Genomic DNA, 20037 nt, shown 5'->3' with positions numbered 1-20037 from the left:
ATTATCTTTATAAATAAAAATTCTCTAACTAGCGTCCATGTTTTTTTTTTTCACTTTGAGTTTTAGTTATATTTGATTTAATTATGAGGTAATTTAGTATTTTAATAAATATAAAATATAATTTAAAAACAAAACAGGTTTACGTGCACGCTTAAATTATCCTTACAAACAAAAATTTTCTAACTAGTGTCCATGGTTTCTTTGTGTTTACATTTTAAGTTTTAATTATATTTAATTCAACTACAGGATGTTTAATATTTTAAAATGAGTTTGTGTGTGTGTTAGCGGGTGGGCTACTATCACGTTTTTTAAAAGACACATGAGGCATCCCATAACAACCAAACACTATTTTCTGTGAAAATATTTAAATAATCTTAATGACTCTCCGTCCTTAGCCGTGTGTGTTTGACTTAATGATCTTTATTTTAGCATTAATAACTTTTTATTTATTTATTATTCTCTTATTTTCTCTTTGAATTCCATGTATTACCCTCCAAATTTTATAGACAACCTTTCAAATTGTTTTTTATTTATACTTGATCTTAATTATTTTAATCACCATATGTTTTATTTAAAATAATTTATAAATTTAGAATTATTTTCAATTTCTTCTTTTGTTTTTTTTTTCACATTTTAAACATGGTCTCCATCATTTTGATTATTATTTGTTTATTTTATATATTTTTAAGATTTTATTTATTTTATGATTTGATATCCCGAAGTTGCAGCATTTGCCAGATTGCGGTTCGGTGAATTTTATAAAGAATCAAGCACAACTCCATTGACAGCATTTGCCAGATTGCGGGTCGGTGAAGTTAATAAAGAATCAAGCACAACTCCATTGACCGTCGTTCATAGACATGATTTGGTATTTTGCTCTGAACCTATTACGAGTCTAATAATTATGTGCTTGGATCAAGGTTATCAATTCCGTTTCGGTAGGTATTTTGTTTTTTTAATTGGAATGGAATGTTTCAGTTTCGGAGTGTTTCAACGTGTCGTTTCGGGGTTATACTGTTCATATATATATATATATATATTCAACAAACATAATTCAAATTTAAGATAAATTAATTATAAATTATGCAATACAAACACAATGCCAAACAAATATAATTTCAAAATTTAAAATATTTTTAAATAGTCAAGATTAAATAGATCTTTAACTTAAAGTAATTCAACTTAAACAAAATATCAAAATATTATGAAAGTAAAATGTTTTAACACAAATATTTTAAATATAAAGTTAGATCAATGTTATTAAGGCTAATGAAATCTAAAGCATCCCTTGTTTTGCTCAAATTTCTACAAAGTATAAACATGAAAAAAACAACATGAATATAAACCATATATATTAGTGATAAATCTAATTTTAAAAAATTAATATCATTGTTAATGAAAATAGTAATAATAATTTTCAATGTTATTATTAATATCATTGTTATAGAAAATAGTAATAAAAAAGAGCTTTTTATAATTGGGTGGTTTAATTAATTAAATTGAATAAGGTTCAATTTGATTCAACGGCTTTTCAAGAGCGGAACGGAACATGTGGAATGAAACCGGAACGTTTCGGGCGGAATTTAGCCGAAAAATCCGGAACGGACTGAGATTTAAAATGAGATGAAATTTGTTTTTTTTTGTTCTGTTTTTTGAATTGGTATGGAATATTTTGATCATTTCAGACAGAACGGAACGGAATTGACAACCGAGCCTTGGATAAAGGAAGGGACGAGTGGTTTCATACATGGTGTCTCGTTTTCTCTATCTCAACGGTCCCTTCAGTATGTATGGGGAAAAAAGCAGATCATTTTACTTTTCCTTTTTTAAAAACGGCTGTTTCCTTGATTTGACGTGGTCTCTCTCCTGTCTTGAAATTAATATAATTGAAAGTGATTAGTAGAGTTACCTGAAAAAAAAAAAAACCTTTCTTTAATCTCTACGATGAACACGAAGCTTTCTTCTGCCATGAAACTTGATAGATGTTTTTGAGCCAATCAAATTATGCTTTGTATGAAGTTTCGGATCACTTGGATTCTATTCCAGTTGTCTCAGCTGTGCGTGCAATAACTATTTGCTCTGATCTAGTAATCCTGCAACTGTTAATGAGAATTACATTGCCTCCACTCATTCATTGATTGCAATTTCTGTGATTAACAGAACAGGCTGTTACAAGAGGAAAATACGGTGAACAAGGATGTATCATGTAATGTTGGCGAAGATGGTGGTTTTTCTCCGAACATATCCAGGCAAGTGTTTCATATATGATGCTTGGTAACCTTGTCTTTGAAAATTCCGTGACCACTCCCCATCTGCAAATCACCCTCCAAAAATAAATCTCCGAGGATATGGATGACAGGAGAATGAAAATAGATGCACAGCTGATAGACAACTACTGTATCTTTTCTCCAGGATAGCTATAATCTGCCGAGTCCGCCCCCTTAAAGAGAGCTATGTATATTCAAAATTCATGCGAGGTTCTTGTTTAATCATATCCATTGGCAGTTCCCAAGAAGGCTTGGATCTAGTTAAAGAGGCCATCAACAGAACAAGGTACAACGAGAGAATAAAGATGACCACTGATACATGGTGTCGTCGCCTAGCGGTGATAAAGTTAGCAGAGCATGTTTTCAAGTTCAGAATCCACTATGGGATGCTTACTTTTAGACCCTGTTTATGATTCGATTTGTAGAGCAGTTCCAGATTTATTTATTTTCTTATTTTTCATATCTTTGTTAATAATTTTGGATTTAAAGCTGATTTTATTTTCTGGTATGGCCTTTGATGAAAAAGGACAAACTATTTATATACGTAATTTTTTTGGCCATTATTATTAAAAAAAATTAGAAATCTAGACTCTATGGTTTTAGTTTTTAGACTCGATTCGGTTCGAGGTTCGGGTTTCGGGTTTTGACTGGGTCGCTCGGGTCAATTTTTTTAAATTAAAACGATATCATTTTAATAAAAAAATAAAATTCAACGGATTGTAACTAAATTTTTAACTAAATCACCGGGACAACCCATCAAATTACAACAATTTTTTTTTTTTTTTAACCCAGCTCAGTTCAGCCTCAAACTACCTAAATTTTAAGTTAACCTGACTAGATTTCAAAAGGAGTTTTCTTATATTTCACCCTTTTTTTATACTAAGATTTTAAAGTACAAACAAATCCCATGTTGTTCATTGTACACAGACACGTTGTAACATTGTTGAAGATCTTACCATCATCCATATTACCATAGTTAGGGCGTAGATGCTATTTTGTAGAGTTAAATTGTTGAAATAATATTTTAAATAATATAAACATGGGTTTTTTTTATTATATATATTTTAATTTGAAAAAATTATTTAAAAAGATAATTGTATTGAAAAGAAATAAGTGTTTTTTTCCGATGAGTTTAATGTTATTTTTTTCCATATAATTGCATTTAATTGATTTTTTATTTTGTTAGCTTTACTTTATTGGTTTTGGTTTAAAATAAAATATATAAAAATAATATTTTTTTATATATTTTTTGTTTAGCATTTATTTTGAAGCACATGAACTCATGAAGTATGAAAAAATAAAATAATTTTTATTTTATTTTTAACTTTTCATTTAGCACAGCCCGTGGAGTTGATCTTACTGGCCACGATAGCAATACCTCCTCCTTTCTCTGCAAAGGATACGTCATAATTACTAATTTTTACCTTATCCATTGCTGGGGGTTCCAAAGCTCAAAGGTGTATTAATTCTTATGATTTGTGTTTAAAAAAAAAAAATTGTCGAATACTTTATCGGTAGTATTTCGGGACCCCAAAATTTAATGTTTCTCTCTCGACTATTTCCAAGAAGTTTTGTCTTTGTCTTCAACCAATTACCACTTCGTGCGCCCTCGCTATTTTGCCGAAGTGGCCAAGCCAGCCATCCATTAATGGCTAAGTGCCTTGAGAGAGACACAATTTTCACTTTATAGTTTATATAGCATTAGTACTCGTGTGGATAGTACGCTCTTCATTTCTTACTGCCCAACTCTTGTTATGTAATTCTGCCTCGCGTGTTATGGTTTCTTTGACCTGAATAACAGTATTCTTGGGGATTTTCCTAGACAAAAGCAGCAGTGATTAACAATCGGGTGTTATGGTCCCATTATATTTTTAAAAATTTTGATTTTTTTATTTTTAAATCTTGATTTTTTTATTTTTAAATCTTGATTTTTTATTATTTTAATTCCCAAGCAGACACTAAACCACGCACCCCGCCATTTCTAGGCTGCTTCAATGGACACTGGGCCTTGAATTTATCGAGTTGTGAATGGTCAAGAACAAAGGGTGGAGCCATTGATTGAAATTAGCTCCGAAGACACGCGGTTCATGAACAAGACAGAACCGACTGTATAAATCATATCGAAACCTACTTTATGGCACAAGTCATCTGCATCCAGTCAGAAGTCTAAAAAACAATCACATTGGACGCCCCAAAACCCACCAAGGCAATGCCCAACCCTCCCCGTACGAACGGACCGAAGAATTATTTGGGACATTCAAAGCTACGTTCTCCTCTTCATCTAAAAGACGACATCCATACTGAGAGTCTAACTGTAATGGTTAATTGTGTGATTTGTTTTATTCCCGTTCCGGGTTCAATTTTTTTTGTGTATGTCTGTCATCCTCGTGGTGCCTAACCTGTCCCTGGACTTGCAAGATGTCCAGTGGACCGTGAGAAATAGTCGTGGTACGCGCAAACTGGCCCGGACACCCACGTGAATCAAAAAAAAAAAAAAGGACATCCACAGGTAAAACTGTTTGCATTAAGTCCCATGTAAGAATAATACCACCGATTTAATAATTTCCATAACTAATTCATTGTCTGACAGGCATTGTAGTGTTTGTGCTTTCAAGACAAAGTGAATCTATTGTGAATTATGATTGTAAAAATAATAAAAGATTCGAGGTGAAAACATTGTTTATATGAACAATAAACCATCTTTCTTTTTTTCAATATATTTTTTATTAGAATTTTAATATATACTCATTAAACTATGAAGTAGTGTTTTAATTCTGAATGGTGAACTATCTCAAACCTTTTTTTTCCATCCACATCCTTTTTGTAGAGTAATTTACTTCTTATTTAACAATTATGGTATGGTAACACAATATTATGTTGAGGGAACCATGAAAATAGTATTTGAAATCATGAATATATTATATAATACGAGATAGAAAAAATAAAGAGGAGAAAAACACAATTCATTATGGGTTACAATAATTTCTCATAATATTTTCATTTTCTTTTTATTTTATTTTATTTTATTATTTGACTTATTTTATTTCTCATTCAATCTTGAATTGATTTGATCATTTAATTTAATTTTTTGTTGGGGTTGGTTTTGTATGAACTCTCATGATGTTAAAAATAAATTTTGATATTAAATCGATATTCAATTTAATAAAATAAAGTCCAAGTTTATTAATTCTAATAAATTAAAATTTTAGGGGCTCATTTTTAAACTGACACAAATGTTTTTATTTTTTTAAAAAAAAAACATGTTTATCTCGGTTTATTAACTTAATTTCTAGTTAAAATCAATATATTTATTATAATTTATTAATATATGTAATTTTGATTTACTTTTTTAAAAGCTCGTGAAAACTTTTTAATTTACCATTGAAGTTTTATTAACAGTAAAACAGAAACCATAGCAAACGTTTACACCACTTTTTTGCGTTGAAAAAAAAAAACCCAACCATTGCATTAGGAATAAAGAGGTGTTCAGGCCCTTCAGGGGTATAGTAACATTATTTTTCCAGAGTATTTTTTAAAAACAATATTTTAAAAAAATATTTTAAAATTATTAAAATTATTTAATATCAATATATTAAAAAAATTAAAAACATCAAAAAAATTAACTTGAGACAAAAAAAAAATTTTTTTTTCAAAAATACTTTTAAAACATAAAAACAAATAAAGCTAATATCATTGATAATATCTAAGATTTTTATTGAATCCGTGTGTGTGTGTATTATAGAGTAAATCATTGATTAGTTTCTTTAATTTTGAAAAATAAATTAAATAGCCCTTCTAGATTTAGAAACTAGCTCTCTAGTCTGTTTGTTTTAAAATATATTTGTGAATTAATTTTTCATGCATTTCATGTTTTTTATTTTTTTATAATTAAAAAAATAACTAACTAGTACGGAAAGATCAACGAGAAAATAAGATTTTATTTACAATTAAGTAATATTAAATTAAGAATCATCAACACGGTTAGGAGTCTAGTTAATTAAAACTATAAAAAAAATTAATTAATTCTTCAAAACTAGAAAAATTAGTTTACGATATTCATTTAATTTATCCCTTTCAACTTAATAACTACTCCGATATATATATATAACAAATAAGTAGCACGTGGGATTAATAAATTATTTATTAGTATGAACATTTTAATCATCAAATAAAAAAATATCAATTACATATACTTTTTAAAATATTTTTAGTATGGTAAAGGCTCGCAACAGCACCGATTCACGATAATATTTTTAGTATGGCTATTTATTTTTAGATCCGTACAATATTCATTACATTTTTTTAAAAAATCAGGATTTGACTGCACACGCAAACTTTGTTCACTGTGGATTGAAGGTGAAATGACGAGTTTGCCATTTAAAAATAAAATTATTTGAAATCAATACAATATTTTTACATTATTCATTAATTATTGCTAGATTAGTCGAGTACATCTTAGTCTTTTCATATTTTTCAAGCAATGTAAACTGACTATATTTCTGTTGCAAGCAAAAAAAATTCAGTTAGTGTCTAGGAGTTTTTTCATGCTTTCACTTTTTTAAAGTACGAAAAAATAATTAAATTATTTTTATAAATAAAAATTTTCTAACTAGTGTCCATGTTTTTTTTTTCACTTTGAGTTTTAGTTATATTTGATTTAATTATAAGGGAATTTAGTATTTGAATAAATATAAAATATAATTTGAAAACAAAACAGGTTTGCGTGGACACTTAAATTATCCTTGCAAACAAAAATTTTCTAACTAGTGTCCATGGTTTCTTTGTATTTACATTTTAAGTTTTAATTATATTTAATTTAACTAAAGGATGTTTAATATTTTAAAATGAGTTTGTGTGTGTTAGCGGGTGGGCTACTACCACGTCTTTTAAAAGACACATGAGGCATCCCATAACAACCAAACACTGCCTTCTGTAAAGATATTTAAATCATCTTAATGACTCTCCGTTCTTAGCCGCGTGTATTTGACTTAATAATCTTTATTTTAACATTAATAACTTTTTATTTATTATTCTTTTATTTTCTCTTTCAATTCCATGTATAGCCCTCCAAATTTTATAGACAATCTTTCAAATTATTTTTTATTTATACTTGATATTAATTATTTTAATCACCATATGTTTTATTTAAAATAATTTATAAATTTAGAATTATTTTCAATTTTTTCTTTTGTTTTTTCTTCATATCTCAACACATAGTCTTTATCATTTTGATTGTTATTTGTTTATTTTATATATTTTTAAGATTTTATTTATTTTATGATTTGATATTACATTTTTTTATGTTAGTTTTGATTCCAATTCTCCCAGGTGTTTTTCTTACTTTAACCATTTTTTTCTAAATTGATTTTTTTTTTGATTTCATCATTCAATATTAAATTAGTTAATAATGGAGTTTTTTTGTTGAGTTTGGGTTTAGAATCTAATGGGCCGTGACTGGAAAGACTAGCCTGGTTTAAGAGATTTGTTTAAGTTTTCTTGTTTGTTTTTTCAAGTTTTTATATTTTTTAGTTTTATTATTTAATATTTATTTAACCAAAGACTGGGCTTCATTGTTATTTTTTTTTGTTTTTTATAGTTTTTTCACTATTTTTGAAAAAGATTTGGTTATTTTACATGGAGTCTTTTTATTTATTGTTTTTTTTGTTAAAACTAACTTTTTTATCTAAGAAATCTTATTATGTAATTAAATTAATTAATTAAATATTTAATTCATGATATTTTTTTAGCTTGTTCTATAAATCATCGTTCTAATATATACAAAATCTTTCAATGTTATTTTGTAGATTTTTATTATAGCTGCATAATTAATTTTCGAGTTCTTTTTGATATTAGTGTGATATTCACAATATAATAATTTTTTTTAAGTATGATATTTACTGTTTATGTTTTTATAATTCGTTGCTGTTATTTTTTTAAATTATATTATTAAATTAATTAAATTTATTATAACAAGATATGAATATCTTGAAATTATACTATTTATTTAATTGTGCCTGAACTTTTTTTTCTCTTCAATTTAGAAAAAATATGTAACTGTACGTGGCGAAGCGCGTGCATATCCAAATAGGCTCCAAACTAGCACCTCCCTTCTCATTAAAGTGTCAGTAGCCCCCTCTACTGTGACTCGCTTGTGGTTACAACGAAGGAAATCATTAAAAAAGACGAGGAAAAAATGACGTTAGGGAGAATAGCTCTGGCACGCATCCCGGCGATTAGGTGCAAAATACACAGTCTCTTCTCTGCCCCACACTCGTCTTCTTCCACGAATCGCACTTCTCCTCCACTCTCTCGCCACGTAACCGCTACTCATCTTCCTTTACTTGCGCATAAGCATCAATTGCTTTTCATCCTTGTGTTGCTAATTGAATACAGCGATCGCGATTTTGAATTATCTCCATTTTGTTTAATTCATGTTTTAATCGCTTAGAAATAAGTAGTATTTTAGTAATTACTGGTTCAATTGATAAATAATTTGTTTCATTAATGTTCAATGTAAGTATAATCTCTGTTTGAATGTATTTTTGTATTCTGGTATTGCTAGTTGCGAATTCAGCTAGGTTTAAAATTTGTTAATGTTTTTATGGCAGATGAGCATGAAGAGTGAAAATCTGGTTTCAAAGCTAACTAGTTCTGGTCTATTAAAGACCCAGGGTCTTATCGATGGAAAATGGGTTGATGCACATGATGGTGACACTATTAAGGTCTGCCATTATTGTGCGTGTTTGTTTGTAATTTTGCTCTACTGCGGCTACTAGTTTTGGGTATTGTTTCTTTCTTTGTCACACATGACATCACATGCATGTGTTCTTTTCATGGAATGGCAGGTTCTCAATCCGGCCACGGGTGAAGTTGTAGCTAATGTCCCATGCATGGGTCAGAGCGAGACGAATGATGCTATATCATCTGCCTATGATGCATTTAGATGTAAGAAACTTCACACTGAACCAACCTAACGTTCAGTAAAATGTATTTATGCTAGTTAACCTTCCCCTACTGGCGCTATCATTCCCTAAGTTTTGAATTTTGTTAGAGGAATATGGTTTATTTTGCATGCGTGGATTATCTTTCAGTAGTAATAGGGGGAATTGCTAGTAGAGGATTGGTCATGGAAGTGCAGTTATTGCTGTGCTGTCTTTGCAGGTTAGATCCATGCTTTCAGAAGGTAATGGCACTTGGATGTCTCTTTCACACTATGTCAACCTTATTACTGAATTGGAGAGCATCTATATGTTTTTACTGAACTTATGTGACACCATCTTGGTTATTCCTTTCAAAGAGTTTGGATTTCATGACAATTGGGTGAAGTCTTATTTTACTACATCAATCCACTATTATTGTTCTCAATTGACCTGTAATTTGCACCTGCTTTATAGTCCGCACCATGCAACTAACTGCTACAATACATTAAATACTTCAACTCATACCCAAACACTTGTGGTATTTATGATAATAATCACCGTAAACATGCAGTGGTGCACACTCTTGAAATATTACTTCCAAGCTTCTATGTGTTGCATTTTTATTCCTCTTATCCTAGCTTTTCGCAGCACAATTTGTTGGTAATTTACTGTCCTACAGATCATTATTTTAGCTGTCTCTTCGAGAGTTATGTGGTACTCTAGAAGCAAAGAGTGAATGGAATGGATTTAATTGAGTACCAATTTAGTTTTTATGACTTACAAGTTGATATGCCCTTCAAAGTATTACATAGACCTTTGCATAGATACAATCTTAATAGGATCTACTCATCTGACTTAAATATGGAAATCTCTTGTTTTTTACCATAAGCTTGCTAAAATCCTCATTGTTTATATGGATTTTTCTTGTTTAGCTGTAATACTAGCATATTTTGATGCCCCTTTTCTGATATAGCTTGACATTGTTTTTTTTTTTTTTGATTTATATCTTTTGCATTACTGGACTTCAAATGATATTGATTTTTTTTTAAAAAAATTCTTGGTGATGGTTGCAACATGTTCATTGTCTTTTCTTTGGCCAGCATGGAGTAAACTCACTGCTTCTGAGAGGAGCCAACGTATACGAAAATGGTATTTAACCCTTCCAATACGATCTTATTAAATTATCTGTGTTGTGAATGTAAATACTTCCAAATTAATCAAATAGTTGAAAATAACTGTGTTGTATTGGTAGAGTATTATGGTTCTCTACCCTTTACTGAATCTCATATGATTCTTTCCACCTGTATTGTAAGGTATGACCTACTAATTGTCCACAAGGAAGAGCTGGGACAATTAATTACCTTGGAGCAAGGGAAACCTCTGAAAGAGGCCATGGGTGAGGTATCTCATCTGAACTTTGCTTTCGGAAATTAAGAGATAAGCATTAACCCTACAATGTGTTACTGGTCATTGTCAAGCAACATGTGATCCAAGACTCTAATAACAGGTTAGCTATGGAGCTAGTTTTATCGAGTTCTATGCAGAGGAGGCGAAACGTGTATATGGAGATATAATTCCAGCGACTCTTGGTGATCGTCGGTTATTTGTTCTAAAGCAGGTGACTATAACTGTTTGTGATATATGAAATCCTGTTTAATTGCAAATACGAGTAAATTAGTTCTTCCGACTGCCTGGCTACTCCTATAGACCTCAACAATTTTCCCTTGGTTTGAGTCTCTTTAACAAGGCCTTTTCAAATTGTGTTTTAATTTCTGGCACCAGCATGTATGTTTAATGCACCAATATTTGTTAAAACCTCATAAAACTCATGATTTTTAGGAATTAAAATCCTCAGGTTCAATATCTATGAGAAGAACAGGGGTCGAGATCTTGGGACACATTCCTTGCATGAATTGTGTTTTAGTCAACTTTATCCTGTTAGCGGTCCAGAAATCTGTTTCTTAATGATCTATCTTGATGAATAGTTCTTGTCACAACTTTTCTTCTCTGAGCTGTTTACATGGCTTTGATAATTTCCCAGCGTTGCTTGTTTCTGTGCAATCCAATTATTCAGCTATTTATCCAGCAATTTTCACGAGTTTTTGCAGCCTGTAGGTGTTGTTGGGGCAATTACACCCTGGAACTTTCCATTGGCAATGATTACTAGAAAGGTGTGTTCATTTTAGAATGAACCTTTTCTGGTGCATGAGTTTGTTGTTGAAGAATAACATACTTTTTTCCTCACTTGCATAGGTTGGTCCTGCTCTTGCTTGTGGCTGTACAGTTGTTTTAAAACCCTCTGAACTCACACCTCTCACAGCTTTAGCAGCAGCCGAGCTGGCCCTTCAAGCTGGAATACCACCAGTAAGTCTCAAACTTTTGATGTGCACAGTGGAAGTTTCTTAATTATTTAGGCCGTGTAAGATGCAAGTGCTTGGATATAATGTGGCCTTGGTTGTCTTTGTAAATTGTGTCCTGTTAGACATTGATGATAAAGTTGACACTTTATGGTTGTTTTAATGAGAAAGACTTATCCTTTGCGATGCAATGAAGTTTTTGGAGTAAGTTTTGGTTGGAAACTAGGATACTTGTAATGTTTTATTATAGTCTCAGCATCCAAAAATATTCCATTATCTGGTTGTGCAAGAAGAAGCTGCAGCAAGCTAACATTTAGAATATTTACTAAAGAGTGCTTAAAAAGTAAGGAGGGATGGGAATGTAACATAATAAAATCCAAGTATCATCCCATGGGTATTAGATGTTTATCACAAGATTCCAACTAAGCAAAGTACTGAAGAAAAATGCCCTTGCTGACTGTTAAATCGAGTGACTTTGTGTTGCAGGAACACCTACTGAAGAACCACAATTGACAAATAGAGTGAAATGTTCATTTGTATTTTATATCTCAGCATACCTGTGTTATGATTGCTAACCTACGCTAATAATCAGTTGAGCATCCTTACCGAGCATTGAAACAGAAAATATCCATCACTGGCAATCTATTTAGCTCCATTCTGGTTTAGCATGTCCTTGCATCACCGGACAACAGCAGGATCTGGTCTATCGTCCTGATCAAACTGCTTTCTGCTTTGAATGACATAATGATGGAATGAATGGAGCTTTTTCTGGACTGCTTTTGTAGATGCATGTCATACACAGTTGATGTGTTATATTAGCTAATATGAGTTCAAATTTGTTGGAATTCTGTTCATTTGTTTTTAATGGTTTTAATTTTCAATATTTCAGGGTGTTCTGAATGTGGTTATGGGGAAAGCTCCTGATATTGGTGATGCTTTACTAGCAAGTCATGAGGTTTTACACCCTTCCCCTATTTCCTTAAACCAACCTTCTCTTCTCTGACAACATGGCATTGTCCTGGCCAGAGTAGTTGGATATTCAAATGACATAATGTTGATATTCTTGCTTTATACATCTGATTCAGGTAAGAAAAATCACTTTCACAGGATCAACAGCTGTGGGAAAGAAGTTGATGGCTGGTGCTGCTGGAACAGTTAAAAGGGTATGCACAGGATGCAGAATGAATCAATGTGATGATGTTTCAGAAGTCATCTTATAGCTAATTGTCTTTTCCCTTAATCTTTCTAGTTATCTCTGGAACTTGGTGGCAACGCACCCTGCATAGTATTTGATGATGCAGACCTAGATGTGGCAGTTAAAGGATCAGTAAGTTAGCGGGGTTCCCTGTGCATGTTTATTTTGATTGTGGTATTGTCATGGATATTTCTGAGTGCCATTTAATAATGTTTACTCTACATGTTTAGACATATCAGATGGACACACTAAGCCTCTTATCTGACTGGGATGGATTTGGTGAAGCCATTTGATTTACTGATTTCAGGACAGCCTATTACTGCAGAGGCTTTGATTCAGGATTTTGAAAATGTGTTTTTGTTTTGCATTCATTATTGGGAGGTATTGTCATGGTGGTGGTAATCTTATCAAATCATTTCATATCATTGCAGCTTGCAGCAAAGTTCCGTAATAGTGGACAAACATGTGTTTGTGCAAACAGGATAATTGTGCAAGAGGGTATCCAACTACAGAATTACAGCCCTGATTTTACCCCTCAATTCTAATTTTATATGTAACATGCAGCCATTTTGATTTGTGATATATTGCACCTTTATGTGCAGGTATCTACGACAAATTTGCAGATGCTTTTTCAAAAGCTGTTCAGAGTATGCAAGTTGGGGATGGCTTTAGCGAAGGTGTGACGCAGGTAGGGGTTGCATATTTTTTTTTTAAATATTTCGTAATTGTTCCCTTATTGAATAATAATTTGTGCGATGCTAGTCAAGTATTCTATGTTTCCTAGATTTAGCAGTTTCTAGGGATGATAGCATTTCAATGGTTGGTGACACATGCTAGACTGCTTTATCATCTTTATTGCTCCCTATCTCAAAGAGTTTGTCCACCTTTCCATTTTGAGCTGTCCTAAAATTATTGCCGACTATGAAAAGTCAAAATTATTAACCATTTGGTCTTCTTGCTATATCTTTAATTTGACTCATTTTATTTTATTTGTAATTCAACTACTTTCTCCCTCGTAAAACTAGATTTAAATGAAACTCTTTATTTCTTGAGTTTTTCAAACACAATTCATATTAATTGAGGAGTAAATATATCAATGAAAAAATGTCTTAATTGTACTATTTATTTAGATTATAATATGGGATTTAGCAAGAAAATAATGCCTACACATGGTAAAAAAGTTGTGATTAATATACTTCTTAAAAAAATTGTTCTTTCTTTGTAGTTTCAAACCTTGATCAACTACTTTGCACATCAAACCTCTCACCACTAGCCCAACCACCTTGATATGATTGGTTCTGGAATATAATAAAAGGGTAATACTAGAAAGTGATGAAGGAATGGATAAACATGTCATCCCATTAATTGTTCCTTCTTAATCTTTGTGAAAAGTCGAAGGGTACTAGACTTTGGGTAATAGGGAGTGTAATTTGTTTGGATGAATATATTCTGATCACACATTCATGCAGAGATGTAGTTTGTTGTGTTTGTACATCTAGAACCTTTTATTAGCTACTTTCAAGAGATTTGAAGTGAACAGATCATGGTGATAACTATTAGTTTCCGCACAGGGTCCATTAATTAATGAAGCTGCAGTCCAGAAGGTTAGTTGCATTTTATACATACAATTGGTCGGCAATCTTGCTTGTGATAATCCTTTTTAATTAATGAGATTTGTTGTCAATTGGTCCCTTTGTGATTTGGGTTTCAGGTTGAATCATTTGTTCAAGATGCCATCTTTAAGGTTTGCCTTTTCTGTTTTATCTTATTCAATGTACTAGGTTGAATAAAGCTTCATGCATTATATTGTCTTTACATCTTCCAACATTTCCTCTTCCTCCCTGCAATACACTCGACCTATGATAGCATTATATTTTTATAACCAAGGGAGAAAACTTTTGGAGATTGGAGTAAACTTTCCTATGTTTTGGTGAAACCTAGAAGCATTTGTAATATTTTCAACGCTAAAAAATTCTAAAATGCAATTAGGTTACTTTGACATTCTGTTTCTTTGTTCTCTCGCACTTCATTATATGAGAAGCTGAAGCCAAATAATAGACTTGGTTACAGTAATTAAGTATCACTGGCATAATTATTCTTCAATTATTTGTTCTGTATATATCTCATTTCTAATTAACTAAAATTGTACTTGAAGGGAGCAAAAGTCCTCCTTGGGGGAAAAAGGCATAGCCTTGGAATGAGTTTCTATGAACCAACCATAATTAGCAATGTCACTGAAGCAATGCTTCTATCGAGGTAAATACACGAAGATAATATATTCATTCTGCAATTCTCAGCTGTATAATTAAACATGTCCATCAGCTTTCTTACAACAGGTAAAAGGATAGCGGCTGTTGTTCTCTGCCACTTGCTGATGGGTATACATTCTTACCTTCAGTGCAGCTGGTTGAAACATGCAGCCATGCTAAAAACTAACAGGCCAACCTTTAGGTTTTGGCATCTAATCATGGACACTCATGGTGGTTTTGTTTTTTAGCTCTCTCTTAACCATGGCATGTAAAATTCAATTGCAAACTTAAGGTCAATGTTCTTAGACAAACCAAAATTGAGGTCTTGTTTATTGATTGGGGACTAATCCAGGTTCGCAGTAGATGAAAAAATTGAAGGCTCCTTAGGAAATGTTGCTATCAGTTCTTTTATGTGATTTTGGAGTTGGAACTTCATAATTAACTTGCTGCTAATTCATTTTCAAATTATAGAACTTTCTTATTAATCAGAGCTTAGCTTGAAGAGTTAATGGATATGTGTAGGTTTATAATGGAGCACGGTGTGGTTTGCATTTTCATTTTTGTTCTTTAAAGTATTTTGGTTTGCACATTGTTGATACCAGTAGCGTTAGCTTTTGGTTTGTTAAATGCGACATCATTGATTTGTTTACATTAACATAATTTTAATCCATGTCATTGAAGTTCCTTAACATTACCTATAGGTTTATACTCATTCAGGATGTTAATATGCTCTCCTCTGCCTTGTTTCAGGGAGGAAGTATTTGGCCCAGTGGCACCTCTGTTGCGGTTCAAAACTGAGGAAGAAGCCATCTTGATGGCTAATAACACAAAAGCAGGTTCTTTCATCTGCCTTTACATGCTTACATGCACACGTATTTATCTTTTTGTTTCCTCATTGCTATCATTTTAAATATCAATTATCTGAGAGTATTACAGATGAAAGTATGTAATGTACTCCTTAACCCAGTTTCATTTCCATACTATTGTCATGGTAAACAGACTTATGGTCAATTGTAATACAGGATTCTAGCTTATCTTTGCTGGTAAACGATGCAGGGTTAGCTGCATATATTTTCACAAACAATGTTCAACGTTCATGGTGTGTCACTGAAGCTCTTGAGTATGGACTTGTTGGTGTCAATGAAGGACTTATTTCAACAGAGGTGGGACTTATCCTGTGTTCCCCATTGGAAACCATAGATTGGCTTCTTAAAACTTAAAAAATGTCTGTTGCAAAACAGGTTGCTCCATTTGGAGGAGTTAAACAATCTGGTCTTGGACGGGAAGGCTCCAAGTATGGAATGGATGAATATCTGGAGGTAAAGATTACTTTTAATGCATCTTAGGAAAAAGTGAAAGCAATCTTCTCTCCCTCTCGCTCCCATGTTTAAGAACACAAATTGGGTATTCTAATCTTGTAGCTTGCATTTAGGACTGCATTGTTTATCAACTTAATCACACACATACAGATCTACATTTCTTTATTCTTTCTATTTGAGGGTTTTCAACCTGTATTTATGTGTGAGGGAGATGATTTACTAATTACCCTGTTTTTCAATTCCCTAAAGATCAAGTTCTTGTCACCTCTTTTAGACTTTTACTATCATCATAACGAGGTATTCTTGCATGCCGTGCAGATGAAATATGTCTGCTTAGGCGATATGAACAGAAAATGAGGTTCAAGGTTTGTATATATCATCAATTGCCTGTTATATTTGGAATCTGGTTGCTCCCATTAAATTTAAATTTTCAGATAAAATGCTTGTTGTTCGGTTTATTCAGGCAATTAATGCGGCTCATAATCTTAAGGTAGCTGGATTTTGGGGAGAGTGTGCAGTCTCGACTTTCTGAATCTTAAGCGTAGAAGATGACCAGCAAACAGGGCATCACAACATGTGTACGTAAATAAATGCAAGTTTGCACCGTTTCCCTGACAAATTAACGTATCGTGCTGCTGTCTGTTCTAAACCCTTTCATCGAGATAGTTTTCTTTTTCCTCGCATCTGGGTAATACTTGTGATCCTTTTTATGCGCAAATGGTTAATTGCCTTCTCTTTTCTTCTGTTAGTGTTTTCTTTGTTAGTATAATTAATGAGAAGAAAGCCTTAGCACACCGGCCTAGCAATCTGGCTTCTCTATTTGCACTGGAGAAAGGAAGATACAAGGCAGGCAGATGTGAAAATCTGCCATGTCTTCCTTGTGTATCTGGTGTAAATATTACTGATATAATCATACGTTGGAAATTACGAGGCAACAACTCCTTTGTATGAGTATATGCTGCTGTTGTTTCTAATATAAAGATAAATTAATGTTTTTTCTATCTAAAAAAAGAAGGACCGCGTATTTATTGTTTTTTTAGGTATTGAACTAAGGTTTCAATTTCCTCCAAGAAAATTAAGATTTCCTTTTTATTAATAAAACTAAAAAAAATTAATACAAACAATTCAACCTTTCCAGTTCCTAAACCTTTTTTTTCTCTTCATTTTGTGCACAAAAGTCATCTCAATTAATCAAGAAATAATAGGATTGATCTGTCTTCAAATTGAAAATGCATGTGCCAAGATTACAAGGTGGTGTTCGAGAATCTGCGCTTTAGAAAGTGCTTTTGATGTTAAAGTAAAATAAAGGGCATCATCATCAAATTCTAATATCAATATATATAACGAAAAGAAAATTACTTAATTTTGAGGGGAAGCGATTTTTTTCAAATTATATTAGGAAGTACATTCGGGAAAAAAAGAGGGTCCGTTTAGAAGCTTTATTCGTTACAATATTGTTTGAGCTGCTTTAGAAATGATTATTGTTACATTTTATTAAAACACTTGTAACCACGAAAAAACTTAGTCGCCCAGTCCTCATCATCTTCACTTAAAAATCATAAAACCCTCCTTAATTACTCCCCTCTCTAATTATAATCCATCTCATAATGCTACAGTACTGTGAAGTTATACAAAATCCAACAGTGGAAATGTTATTATCTAGGCTAGCTATAAGAATATTTTAGCTTTAGCACATCGTAAAGTAAAAGGTAAAATCGAGTATCAAAATGAGAGAAAGGCGGGGAAATCTAAGTTGTGTAGACGGTCTGATATCTTGTATTCCAAACAAAAGGTGTTTCGCCAATGGAATGTCATATATTCCATATTTTATGTAGCTTTGCCAGATCCTCTTCTGCCAACTTACTTACCGGTCCTTTATCTTCTATATATTTTTAGACAAATCTTTTTATCTTCTTCATCGATCATCGCTGTATATATAGGTGAAACTCTAAGCACATTTCAAGAGAACAGGTCTATTTATTAATATTTAGCTGTTCATTTTTCGTTCGCGGGATGCAACGGAGCAGTCTCATACTTGTTCATAATTAATATCCACCTGTTCTTGATGAAATAGAGAGACTCGTTCAGGAGATTTTATGGAGAGTTTAGAAATTTTTTATTTTTGGTGAATTCGTTTCATCAGTCCACAAATCATTTGTTTGTGGACCATTTTTCTTAATTATTATTTTAGTCATAGAGAATGAAACATCCCATCAATTCACTAGGGCGAGCAAGATAGAAAAGACACTATTCTAAAGTATTATAAGCGTACATAAAGATGGGTCCCTCAAATTCACCTTCAAAGGAATATATTCATTTTAGAGAATATATTCATCTTAAAGATGCTTGAAATTCAAGCTAGCATGCCCTTAAAATCAAGCCAACCATTTTCCCACTGGATTAGAGGCTTCAAATATAATGAACTAAAAGTTAGACCTTAGCTTTGCTTGGTTATATTATAAAGGTACAAATAGTGAGCTAGCTAATGCGTTAGTCCAAAAAGCTAGGAATCTTCAAATCTAAATGAAATGTCATCTTCCACATATGGATAGATCAGAGAAGCCCAAATACAAAGCAATTTCATGGTAATTAATTAATTATTGCGGCCAAGTGTGGTGGGGGGCTGGCCACTATATATGGCCATATATACCGCCTGCACTTCAATGTTGACCCAAACCAGCTTGTTTTCCACTTGGTTTACATGCATAGGCCGGCTTGCTTTGGACGGTTAACATATAATTAACTCGTATGGCTTCCAGAAAGAAAAAAAGAAAAAGAAAAAGAAAAAAACATTTGAGATTTTAACTCTTCATGGATATGAACTTGAAGAAACGTACTCTTCATAGAAACACAAGTCTTTGAGCGTGAGATTGTTTTTTTGGTGGGAGAGGATCGAATCTTCCTTTGATTGTCAAAGACGAAAGCATTTATTCCCATTTGTTAGATTTCAGTTGATAGCTTCCATTTCCCTTTTTTAGATCTCTCAACACTTGCTTTCCATACGAGGGAACGCGCTAATTTGCTTTGTTTTAAAATACTGAGTGATTGACTTTGCCACGAGTTGGATCGACGTTTCAAATTTTTGGAGTCTAATTGCTTAATTGTTACTAAACCCAGTTAGCAACAACAAATCTAGTATATTTGGTTTTGAATATGTTTGAACATGGACTGCCTTTTGTTGATGATCATCTCAATTATTTACGAGTGATGAAATCTTCAATTCATATCGAGAGACCTGACAAAAATAATCTTATCAGATGAGATCTGTGAGTGTGAAAGTTTTTCTTTTCCTTTTCAAAACGAACATGGAAACAAGATAAGAAAATGCTCCCAGGCTTTGTGCCCATTCCAAACCCAACGTACACACACTGTTTTTGGTGTTTCATCAAATAAATTTTTTGAATGATTGATGATTTTTTAAAATAAATTTAATTAATATTAAATTTGTCATTGTTTTTTTAATATTTAAGTGTATGTCAGGACTTAAAGTTCAATATTCATAGACTTAATATTTAGTTTTACGTACTATGTATTAATTCTTATATTTATATTTAAATTAACTGAGAAATCTGTTCCAAATCTAGTAGGAAAAAAAAACTCTTTTTTTCCCCCAGCTTTCCCCGGCCTGGAAATTTTAAAATACTCAATAGGGTAAAAACACATTCGTATATATCAAGATTAATAAAAATATATTTGTATATTCTCCCACTTATTTCTCTCTTCTTCTTCT

General features: G+C 32.1%; 1 protein-coding gene and 1 long non-coding RNA gene across 3 annotated transcripts; both read left to right on the top strand.

The window, feature by feature from the left end:
- Nucleotides 1–696: 696 nt before the first annotated feature.
- On the top strand, nucleotides 697–2775 carry LOC133695871 (uncharacterized). Its single transcript, XR_009842563.1, has 2 exons — nucleotides 697–868; nucleotides 2161–2775. It is a non-coding gene; the product is annotated as an uncharacterized LOC133695871 (long non-coding RNA).
- A 5621-nt stretch (nucleotides 2776–8396) lies between these two features.
- Nucleotides 8397–17099, top strand: LOC133697472 (succinate-semialdehyde dehydrogenase, mitochondrial). 2 transcript variants are annotated; one of them, XM_062120044.1, is made up of 21 exons: nucleotides 8397–8583; nucleotides 8876–8989; nucleotides 9113–9212; nucleotides 10288–10336; nucleotides 10501–10588; nucleotides 10695–10805; nucleotides 11296–11358; nucleotides 11441–11551; nucleotides 12434–12499; nucleotides 12630–12707; nucleotides 12794–12871; nucleotides 13171–13237; nucleotides 13342–13427; nucleotides 14311–14343; nucleotides 14451–14483; nucleotides 14895–14995; nucleotides 15739–15824; nucleotides 16045–16151; nucleotides 16230–16307; nucleotides 16626–16672; nucleotides 16798–17099. In XM_062120044.1, the coding sequence occupies exons 1-20, from the start codon at nucleotides 8461–8463 to the stop codon at nucleotides 16662–16664; spliced, it is 1611 nt and encodes a 536-aa protein (XP_061976028.1). In that variant the 5' UTR covers nucleotides 8397–8460; the 3' UTR covers nucleotides 16665–16672; nucleotides 16798–17099. The 2 variants fall into 2 exon arrangements, with proteins under 2 accessions (XP_061976028.1, XP_061976026.1); XM_062120042.1 differs by having other exon boundaries at nucleotides 8398–8583; nucleotides 16771–17099.
- The last annotated feature ends 2938 nt before the right edge of the window (nucleotides 17100–20037 follow it).

This window comes from Populus nigra, chromosome 6, assembly GCF_951802175.1.
Source record: "Populus nigra chromosome 6, ddPopNigr1.1, whole genome shotgun sequence".
NCBI lineage: Eukaryota > Viridiplantae > Streptophyta > Magnoliopsida > Malpighiales > Salicaceae > Populus > Populus nigra.
The sequence above is the reverse complement of the archived record's forward strand: the minus strand, read 5'-3'. Positions and strand labels throughout refer to the sequence as shown.

What these genes read in the sequence shown, in the direction of transcription:
- LOC133697472 (XM_062120044.1), top strand. Translation starts at nt 8,461, where the DNA reads ATGACGTTAGGGAGAATAGCTCTGGCACGCATCCCGGCGATTAGGTGC. An exon ending in ATGATGGTGACACTATTAAG is followed by an intron (nt 8,990 to 9,112) that starts GTCTGCCATTAT and finishes ATGGAATGGCAG; the next exon opens with GTTCTCAATCCGGCCACGGG. An exon ending in ATGTGGCAGTTAAAGGATCA is followed by an intron (nt 12,872 to 13,170) that starts GTAAGTTAGCGG and finishes ATATCATTGCAG; the next exon opens with CTTGCAGCAAAGTTCCGTAA.